The sequence below is a fragment of the Sardina pilchardus genome, chromosome 3 (assembly GCF_963854185.1).
Source record: "Sardina pilchardus chromosome 3, fSarPil1.1, whole genome shotgun sequence".
Classification (NCBI taxonomy): domain Eukaryota; kingdom Metazoa; phylum Chordata; class Actinopteri; order Clupeiformes; family Clupeidae; genus Sardina; species Sardina pilchardus.
Window position 1 is genome coordinate 21,751,313 of NC_084996.1, and position 11,547 is coordinate 21,762,859.

At 40.9% G+C, this 11,547-nt stretch overlaps 1 protein-coding gene across 2 annotated transcripts in view; it reads right to left on the reverse strand.

Annotated features, from left to right (window-relative positions):
* LOC134077045 (interferon-induced protein 44-like) overlaps nucleotides 1–9,317 on the reverse strand; it is a 41,379-nt gene extending 32,062 nt beyond the window's left edge. Inside the window, exon 1 of one of the 2 annotated variants that reach the window (XM_062532410.1) lies at nucleotides 9,247–9,317. Coding sequence is in view for 1 of the 2 variants with exons in the window: in XM_062532407.1 (XP_062388391.1) it covers nucleotides 9,247–9,256 (10 nt within the window). In the remaining variant the exon portion in view is untranslated. The remainder of the gene's footprint in view (nucleotides 1–9,246) is intronic. The other variant, XM_062532407.1, reaches the window with a different exon arrangement.
* Nucleotides 9,318–11,547: the final 2,230 nt, after the last annotated feature.

Consider the following 11,547-nt stretch of genomic DNA (forward strand, 5'->3'; position numbering starts at 1 on the left):
CCACACTGCTCACGCTGCTTTAAGGCAGGCACCAGGCTCAACAGTCTACACCGGCCCCAACGCCGACAGAACAGACCACACTCTTACTGAAGAGAGCATTCACCTGATGGTGGCTACACCAGCCAAGCGGGCATCCACACCAAACTAATACACGTCCCGGAAGCTGGGAGAGATTGGAGGTAGCACATCCAGGCAGCGATCACGATCACGTTCCTACATATAGGTGCCTGGGTCCACCCCGTAATTAGAAGAAAACGCAGGATTGCTGCTTGTGGTTTGTCCGAATGTTTCACGTCATGGCTTTGATGCTTTCGTTGCTGAACTGGGTTGAGCGTCGGGCTATGAGCTTCACCAGCGACTTTGACGCTTTTGATGGTTTTGGTCTGAACGCACAGTTAGTCTGAACGTACCCTGAGGCTCAACTTTTTGTTGACGCCCGTGACGCTCATGAAGCCACGCTCACGCCCAGAACGCTTTTGACGCCGGTAACGCCGACTCTCCATAGAAAATGAATGATTTCCGGCTCTCTTGACGCTTTTGACGGTCTTGGTCTGAACGCACAGTTAAGCTTTAACCCTCTGGCGCATAGCGGTCACTACAGTGGACAGCTGTTTAAAAGTCATTTTCTCCTAAATGCAATAGTTTCTATGGTGGAATTGCATATCAGCCATTAGAGTGCTCTCTGCTGCCCCCAACCATTGAGGTGTATTCAGTGGTTAGTTGTTGTAACTACACGTGAGCCTCCTCTAAATCAAAGATGGCTGACAGACAGCCACACCTGTTGACTACTTCGGGAATATCCTGTCAATCCTCCTATTACAGGAGAACCCAAGAGGTAAAAAAAATATGATGATATGCAGGAATATCTAAGGAACAATATTACTCTATATTTTTTGAAAAAAAATATTTCAAATAACCTGGAAATTGCGATTAACCATGTGTCCAATAGAGTGGACATCATGCATTACTGACCATATTTTTCACACAGGTCATGTGGTTGATTCATCTCTTATAATGACTATTTTGGTTGCAATTCAGTGCATTTTGGGTATATTTATGTTAGTTTATACATTGTATGCATATTGTATGCATATTATTCATAATTTATGCGTAATTGTGGATTTTTATGCATAATAGTTGTAGTTTGTGTTTCTATAAAATATTATTTTATCATATTTTTAGACCACAAGTGCAGCAAATAATAGGTAAGACCCCTCTGACTCCAGTGATGATCAGTATAGTGATGAAAATGATGATGAGTGGCTGCCAGAGAACAATAAAGGTATGGACGATGAGGATGATGAATGAGATGCAGAGATTTAGGATGCAAAGAGTTAATAGGATTGATGTACTGATGATTGATGAGCATAAAATGAGGTTAATTTGAGAAAAACTCAGTTTGTTTCATTTTTACATTAGGTTTTCACTTTTATGTTTGAGGTCCGAGGTGCATGTAGTCCACTGTAGTGGACATGTTTGTAACTTCCTGAAAAACTCATATTTTTATATGAGTTTTTTTCATGTCCTAAGCAGAGTAAAAACACATTACAGGCTTTCATAATTCATGCATCAGAGGGTGAAGCCACACATTGTGCCCCGACCTTGATTGATTTGCAGCTTTCTGCTGCTTTGATTGGCAATGTTTATCGACAGGATGTATTTCCCAGGACAAGTGAATTGTCCGTATCTTCATCTTCATTGTGAACGATTATGGTTGGTGTTTGTTGTCTTTATGAAAACCTGAAAACGTTTCAATTGTTTACTACTAGCTGCATTCATTTGCCAGGTCAGAAAAAAAAGTTTATGTTGCCATGCGTCAGTGTGAAATGCTGAAATACGGGATCACAAACAAACGCCTAACGCATTTTTAAAAATTAGCAATGATGAAATATCAAGTTTGTACGGGGCAACTAGGAGTGTGGTTGCCACTTGTCATAATTTGGTTGCCCGGGGCAACTGAGCAACTGTTACTGTCGTCCAGCACGGAACAATTGATTTTCGCTTTGATCAGTCAGCCCCAGTTAATTAATTTATGTGTACATTCACTGACTGTACCAATTGGCCTGTAGATGGCTGGACACAGTTTTCTGTAAATATTTTGAGAACCGCAGGGCCTAGGATGACCAATTTATGTTTGTATGTTGGCCTCCAGGGGCCACATAGTTAAAAATGAAAAAGCAAATATAAAGTGTTTTAATTGCAGGTATTTTTGTCTGACATGTTCAAAACTGCACAAAATTTGAACTGTATAATCATTATGACGACCATCTGAAAGCATGCCAACTGTCATGGAATTTGGTTCATGGGAAACTAAACTATACAATAAATTATATAATATATGTGTACATTTAGTGACCCAAATGTACATGAAAGATACATGTACACACATGCAGGCAGGCACACACACACACACACATACAGGTTTGCATACACTCACAAGTATGCGCACACACACATAAAAACACACATTCACACACACACACACACACGTAAACGTACACACACACACACACGCACATATACACATATACACATATGCAGGCACGCTAGACCAGACCCGGGTTAAATTCCAAATTGGTGAAAAAATGAATTGGCAAAGCAGACAGAAGAGAGTTTTTTTACATTGTAGTTGTCCAGTTCATAGGTATTTGTCTTGGCTATTTTCTTATTTTAATGTTAATGAAATGTATCTATTGAAACAAATATGCTGCTTTAAAGGTGATACAGTGTGTTAAGTGATAGAAATAGCAGCAGAATGTGAAGGAACACGTGTTGATGGCCTCGCCCCTTATCCGCTCTCTTGTAATGTCACTGTGTACAATAGAATCTCAAATAAACAATCTCCGCTCAGTTAACACTCTGGCTCTACATATTCCACGTAGAACTGAATCTGGAAAGACTGCTTTTAGTTATGCTGCCCCCTGGTGTTGGAATTAGCTCAAAAAAGGTTTGAAGCTTTCTGTTTTTATCCCACTTGGACATTTTAAACAATTACTTAAAAAATCAAAATCTGAACAGTGCACATGTTTTCAATGATCCCTTGATGTAATTTTTAAATTGTCTCACATGTACTGTAAATCTGTGCTCGCGGCCTAGATAGGCCTACCGTGCACCCCCCCCACCTCCCAACAAAACCATACTTTTTTGAAAGGTCTGGGTGTGTAGAATATGAATCTGAATGTTAACATTGAAAATTTTGGGATGCACTACCTGTTTTAGCCCTGAGAATAGGGAAACCCTAAAAACCGATTATAAGCGATTCTAACACATCAAGATGGTCCTAGTCAATCAGAACAGCTTTTAAGTGACCTATTACACACTCAAACTTCACATATGAAGACTTAGGTCAAATGTCTACCATGCTGATTATTGGTAGGTGTCTTAAATTAACATAGGCTAAGCCTTACATTGATATAATGAGCCCATTTCATGTATAGGCCACAAAGTAGATACGACTACCATACACCCCCTACCCCCTTTTCTAACAAAATCATGCTTTTGTGAAAGGTTTGGATGTGTAAAATATGAATATGAATGTTAACATTGAACATTTTGGGTTGCACTACCTGTTTTAGCCCTATGAAAAGGGAAACCCTAAAAAAACGATTATAAGCGATTCTAACACATCAAGATGGTCCTAGTCAATCAGAACAGCTTTTAGATGACCTGTTACAGACTCAAAGTTCACATATGAAGACTTAGGTCAAATATCTACCATGCTGCATATTGGTAGGTGTCTAAAATTAACATAGCTAAGGCCTTATATTGATATAGGGAGCTAATTTCATGTATAGGCCGCAATCTACTGTAGATACACCTACCATACACCCCCAATCCCTCTGCTTTGGGATTGGGGGTGTATGTTAGTCACAAATGCACAATAACTTAATACAAGACAACTATAAAGCATTCTCTCTCACACACACACACACACACACACACACACACACACACACACACCAGGGGTGGAAATTAAAATTTTAAAATGTGACAATCTATCAGCCAATAGCAGATTTCTGGTGAAATTAACCAGCCACTCAATGTTAAAATATGACTTTGTGTCTGAAATCTACCAGCCACTCTCACATTTTACCAGCATTTGGCTGGTGGCTGGTGCTAATTTCCATCCCTGACACACACACACACACACACACAAATGAACTACAGCATGTAAACAGACACTGTAACAACACTGAACAAACTTATAAAAGTAACACTTTTGTTTTATGCCCCCATTTATAATGAGCTGAACTCAAAGAGCTAAGACTTTATACACAAAAGGCCTATTTCACTCAAATATTGTTCATAAACCTGTGCGAGTGAGCACTTCTCCTTTGCCAATATAATCCATCCACCTCATAGGTGTGGCCTATTAAGATGTCAGGTGTGCCTTAGGTTGGCAGGCTCACAATAAAAGACCACTCTAAAATGTGTAGTTCCATCACACAGCACAATGCCACAGATGTTGCAACCTTCAAGGGAGCCTATACAGTTGGCTGCTCCCTCTGACTGCAGGAATGCTCATTTCTCTACCATAAGCCGTCTCCAAAGGCATTTCAGAGAATTTGGTAGTACTGTATCCAACCAGCCTCACAACAACAGTAGACCATGTGTAACGACACCAGCCCAGGACCTCTACATCTAGCATCTTCACCTCCAAGATCATCTGAGACCCACCACCCGAACAGCTGCTGCAACAATCGGTTCTGCACAAAGTGTCAGAAGCCGTGTCAGGGAAGCTCATCTGCATGCTCGTCGTCCTTATTGGGGTCTCAACCTGACTGCAGTTTGTCATCGTAACTGACTGGAGTGGGCAAATGCTCACATTCGAAGGCGTCTGGCACTTTGGAGATGTGTTCTCTTCACAGATGAATCCCGGTTTTCACTGTTCAGGACTGATGGCAGACAGCATGTATGGCTTTATGGGATGGGCAGACGTGTGTTATGGACAACGAACATATAGGTGCATTTTATTGATGGCATCCATCCATAGCATCTCATCCACCACCATCACCTCATGTTGCAGCATGAATGATGATGCACAGCCCCATGTTGCAAGGATCTGTAAACAATTCCTGGAAGCTGAAAACATCCCAGTTCTTGCATGGCCAGCATACTCACCAATCATGTCACCCCCATTGAGCATGTTTGGGATGCTCTGGGTCGGCATATACAACAGCATGCTCCAGGTCCTGCCAATATCCAGCAACTTTGCAAGAGGAGTTGAAGAGGAGTGGACCAACATTCCACAGGCCACAATCAACAACCTGATCAACTCTATGCGAAGGAATTATTGACATGCCTAGAACATCGGTGTCAAAAGGCAAAATCACTGTATGTGAAGACAATACAGTGAAACTGCATATTTTAGAGTGGCCTTTCATTGTAGCCAGGCTTAGGCACACCTGTGCAATAATCATGTTGTCTAATCAACATCTTGATATGCCACACCTGTGAGGTGAATGGATTATATTGGCAAAGAAGAAGCTCACTAACACAGAGTTGTGAACAATATTTGAGAGATATGTTGTGAAAGTGGTGTGTTTATCATTTTGTTCAGTTTATTGTGTGTCTGTATGCATGCTGTATAGTTCTTTTCCATGCTGTATGTACTGTACATAGTTATTGTATAGTCATTGTGTGTGTATGTGCATGCTGGGTAGGAAATGGGCTCATGAAATCAACATAAGGGGCTGTATTATGACACTTCATGATCACTTATTTAAAGTTTATTTAAATTTAATAGGCTGTCCTGTCCACATTGGGAGTGTTTTCGTTATCAAATGGATAACGAATGGCACAATAACGCATTCCTATGTTTCTTAATTAGTAATGGGTGTGTTTCGGGCAAAACATCCTTTAAACTAATGCGAGTGTCATCGGTCATTCCCTTTAAGAGCAAGCAGCGCAACTTAACAATCAGCGCCCGTATCATTGTTGATAATGCACTCTTAAAATAATAACCACTCGCCACTGATTTCTGACCAGGTTTCCCTTGGTCAGTAGTGCAATGCGTTTTAGTTAATGTAAGATAATGAGTCTTAGATAATGTGCCAGACCCGTTCTTAAGTCATTAATTCCCACACCCCTTGGCACATTGCTCAATAAAAGAGACGCGCATGGCGAAAAACTCTACGATAGGAATAAGCTTTGCGTTGTTATTATTACACGCTTTCTGCCAGGTTTTGCATCATGAAAATAGGGCCCAAGGCCTTAACTATATTAAATGTAGTCACTTACCAAGAAGCAGTATAGGGTGTTCTTTCACCTAAGTCATCATATGTGAAATTTGAGTGTGTAATGGATCATCTAAAAGCTGTTCTGGTTGACTAGGACAACCTCTGTTAAAATCGCTTAAAATAGTTTTTTCCCCCCTATTCAGAGGGTGAAAACAAATAGTGCAACCCAAAATGTTCAATGTTAACATTCAGATTCATCTTCTACAGACTGAAACTTTTCTAAAAAGCAGAATTTTATTAGGAGAGGTGGTTGGGGGTGTATGTTAGGCGTATCTAGGTTGTGGCCTATACAATTAGCTCCCTATATCAATATAAGGCCTTAGCTATGTTCATTTTAGACACCTACCAATATGCAGCTTGGTAGATATTTGACTTAAGTCCTCATTATGTGAAGTTTGAGTGTGTAATAGGTCATCTAAAAGCTGTTCTGATTGACTTGGATAGTCTCTGTGTTAAAATCGCTTGAAATCGTTTTTTAGGGTTTCCCTATTCACAGGGCTAAAACAGGTAATACAACCCAAAATGTTCAATGTTAACATTCAGTTTCATATTTCACACATCCAAACCTTTAAAAAAAACATGGTTTTGTTAGAAAGGGGGTTTGGGGGGTGTATGGTAGGTGTATCTACTTTGTGGCCTATACATGAAATGGGCTCATTATATCAATATAAGGCTTTTCCTATGTTAATTTAAGACACCTACCAATAATCATCATGGTAGATATTTGACCTAAGTCTTCATATGTGAACTTTGAGTGTGTAATAGGTCACTTAAAAGCTGTTCTGATTGACTAGGACCATCTTGATGTGTTAGAATCGCTTATAATCGGTTTTTAGAGTTTCCCTATTCATAGGGCTAAAACAGGTAGTGCAACCCAAAATGTTCAATGTTAACATTCATATTCATATTTTACACATCCAAACCTTTCACAAAAGCATGACTTTGTTAGAAAAGGGGGTAGGGGGTGTATGGTAGTCATATCTACTTTGTGGCCTATACATGAAATGGGCTCATTATATCAATAAAAGGCTTTACCTATGTTAATTTAAGACACCTACCAATAAGCAGCATGGTAGACATTTGACCTAAGTCTTCATATGTGAAGTTTGAGTGTGTAATAGGTCACTTAAAAGCTGTTCTGATTGACTAGGACCATCTGATGTGTTAGAATCGCTTATAATCGGTTTTTAGGGTTTCCCTATTCTCAGGGCTAAAACAGGTAGTGCATCCCAAAATTTTCAATGTTAACATTCAGATTCATATTCTACACACCCAGACCTTTCAAAAAAGTATGGTTTTGTTGGGAGGTGGGGGGGGTGCACGGTAGGCCTATCTAGCTCGCGGCCTACTACGGACGGACTAAATGTTGCGTTCATGTTAGGCAAAGCGCTAACATTGCCTTTTGGACGTATTGAGTGTTTTGTTGTCTATGTTTCGTTTGTTCATCTGTATGTCAAATGTTTGTGTACGGGTACGCTGGCGAATACGCCACTCCGTCCAGCATTTTGTTTTTGTTTGTCTGCAGCGCTTTGGGTGTGCACTTTGTGTATACAAAAATGCGCTTTATAAATAAATGTGACTTGACTTGACTTGACAATATTACTGTGTCTAATCTCTGCACCTGCTCCTCTCAGTGCTCCTGCACGCATCTCTCACTGGGCCTGCTCTTCTCCCTGGGCCCCTTACTCTTACTCTTCCTCGTCCAGACATTACAGTATTTGTCTTTTGTTTCTGTTTCCAAAAACATCACCTCCTCTTTTTACTGTGTAAGTGTCAATGTAATAGAGAGATATAACCCCTGCCACTGAGTCTAAGATAGACTGGAATCAGCTGTGGTTGGCCCAATTTACCCAACATAAATAATCTGTGTGTCAATTATTCGATTGTCGATTCGATTGAGATATTGCTTTTGAATTGATAACATAGCAGAAGCAGAGATTTTTATACTGTATCTAAGGTTTGGAATATTGTTTTAACTATTGTGGGATGTTGTGTGTTAACATTCGAAAATAATACAAAAACGATCCATTATTTTGTTGGGAGGTAGCCTATAGTTTGTCTGTTAAGAAAATGTAAGCATTGTGAAAATTACGATTAAGGAGAGTTAAATGATAGCCAGGTTCTGAGCAGGCGTCACAGTAGGCTACAAACCTTTTCCATCACATTTATCGATTTAACTCTCCTTAATCCACCTCTGGTGAGCGAATTAATTTATCACGACAAAACCGACGTTAGAGCGATAGAAGTCATTTTCCATCGCACGTGTTGCACTAACTTTTGATGCGCATCGTTTTTTAAGCGAATTAACTTTAAAAGGTTTGTTGCGATATAAGTTACTGTGACGCCTGCTCAGAATGTTCACAAAGTCTGCGCTAAAATCTGGATTCTATCTCGCGCATACAAAGACGTTGACCTCACAATGGTGTACCATTTGCTACATTTGCCTTCGGCTTCGTGCCTGCGGCGAATCACAGCCGTGGCGATATTGGCCAACAACACCACTCCCACTCGTGCGATAATGCTTAATTATATATCTATGATTTGCTACCTTTGATAAATTCGCTAGAAGTGTTCTATTCGCTACAACTGTTGATGGGAAACCATCTAATTAGAAATATGCACATTAACAGGGCTCTTGCTCTTATTCTTTGCTCATCTATGCTTTTATCTGCTATTAGGCTACTGTTTGGTTTGTGTTTATGTAAAGCACATTGAAATGCGCTATATAAATAAACTTTACTTGACTTGACTTGACTTGTAGCCTACCGCTTTGAGGTACATCTAGTTACATTTCTACTTACATTAGCCTACTACTTAGCCTATGGTTATGGTTATGGTTATGGTTATGGTTATTTAGCAGACGCCTTTGTCCAAAGCGACATACAAATAAATAACAATAAATTAAATAACAGTGAACAATTACAAAAAGGGAGAATAGCAATATTATCAATAAAACAATCAATTAAGCACTAACCTAATGAGAAATAAAACAATGAAATGAGCTTACCTTTCCCCATTGAAATGTAGGCCTAGGTGATTGGCCAAAATATTTCAGCTTCGGTTTGTGCTAGTTTGCTGTCCTCCTTTCAGCCGAAAAGGATTTTTGCATCGTGCCGCTTGGGCTTAAATAGGGACTAGGGAGGAAACGCACCCAAGTAGGCTACTAAGATGAATCATAAAGGGCGTTTTCAATGGAATGAAATGGCGCGATAATAAATGGTGATAATTAACCGTCTCTGCTTTCACTTCCCTTTAAATAAGACGGACTAGGCACTAGGCCTACTAGGCAATGTTCCTGCATAACGGCCGATTCCACTTAGGCTATAGCAGAAATGGTGTGATTTATTTATTGTAAGACGTATTAAGGTGGAAACGACGTGAAACTTAAAGGAACACTTCACCGTCTTTTTTCATATTAAACTACGTTTAAAAACGTTTAGCCCCTAATTAAGACGAGTTGATACCTCTCACGTTTTAATGCGTGCACTCACTGGCTCTGGCGCGCGGCGCAACTTTGATAGCACTTAACTAGCCCAATGCATTCATTAGGATCCAAACAGAGATGAAGTTAGAAGAAGCGACCAAACACCTCCATGTTTTCCCTTAAAATACAGTTACACGAGTAGTCACACGACCTAGTAGGCCTATGGTGAGACAAAATAAAACGTGGTGCTTTTCTCAGCAGGTAAGAGGGATAACTATATTGTGTGGCGCAGTGATATCCTCACTCTTGCACTTTCAGTTTCACCCCCCCCCCCCCCCCCCAACCCTCAACACCAAGAGGGTGGTGAGAACTGCCCAACACATTACCGGTTCCTTACTGCTCTCCATCAAGACCATCCAGGGCAAACAATGCTTGTAAGACATGCAACATCTCGTGCAAAGGGTGAACTAACCTTACTTTTTTCAGTATTATATCGCTTATCCTTTCAATTAATGGAAAATCTTTAATAACAGTTTCACACAGTGCACTTTTCAATTCATGATTTATGCCATCAACCTTTTATTGTACTGTTACATTGTGTTTTTGTAATGCATTGTCCTATAACAGTCTCAAAAAGTTGTTCTAGCACTTCCAGCAGGAAAGATCCAGTTTCAAAACGCAGACGAGGTCAACTATTTCGGAGAGAAAATAACTATAAATCATACCTAGCGATGCTTCTAGCAACTCTGACAAGCCACCAGTAACTACGCCAGACATATAATATTTACACACACACATACATACACACACACACAACCATACATACATACATACATACATACATACATACACACAAGTGCTCACACGCATACATACACACACAATCATGTATTCTCTGAGGAGACTGCAACTAACATGGTCAAAAGAGACAAACAGAAATGGTTGTTTTCTTTTGAGCTGTACTTCAAATGAAGGAGTCCAAAAAAGAGAGTCACATTTTCTTGCCAGGTTGAGTGAAAGAGAGAGAAAAAGGTCCATTCTGCACAGGAGTAGAAGAGAGAGCTGTCTGTACAAACGTGCCAGCCCTGTCCAGCCCTGTCCAGCCCTGTCCAGCCCGCCACTAACACCGGCGCCAGGGCGCTCCTGTTTCTTAAGAGCGCTCATACTCTTCATCATCATCATCATAATCATCATCGTCATCATGATTTCCTCTTTTGTTTCGCATTTTGTTCAAAGCATCAGCAGGTTCCCAGTCAGACTAGCAGGCGAATGGAAGTCCAAAAAGAAAGACAACAAAAGGCATAGAGAGAGAGAGAGAGAGAGAGAGAGAGAGGGAGGGAGGGGAAGAAAGAAAGAGGGAGAGCGAAAGAAAAGACCATCCAGCTGAATCCACGTGGACTCAGGTTTGCTCCCCAGGTTCAAGTTTAGCTTTTAAGAGCTTTTTTTTTTTTCTTCTTCTTCTCTTTTGTTCAAAGTTCAGTCAGTGTTCTCACATAACAAACAATCATTTCCAACAGCTGTAGCAAGAGCCTCGTCTCTTGATCAGTCCACATCGGTCAGAGAATAGCGTCGGGTGGGAAGAGGGGTGAGGATGGCGTTATGGGAAGGTCAAGGGTCAACTCCCTTTACTCAACCCTGTTCCTCCTATTCGAGGGGGGGGGGTGGGGGGGGTTGATCTGATGTGGTGGTGGGCTCTAATCACAGGCCTTGCGGGGGCTTCCATCTCCCCAGACCCCCTCATCTCTCCCACAGCTCTGGCGCAGAGAGGAGAAGGCGGATCACCTGAAACCCAGCGACGGCCAGCTGATTGTGGACACAGAGACGCAGAGCCCCCACCCCCACACAACGTGCCCCCACCCCCACACAACGTAACCCCACCCCCGA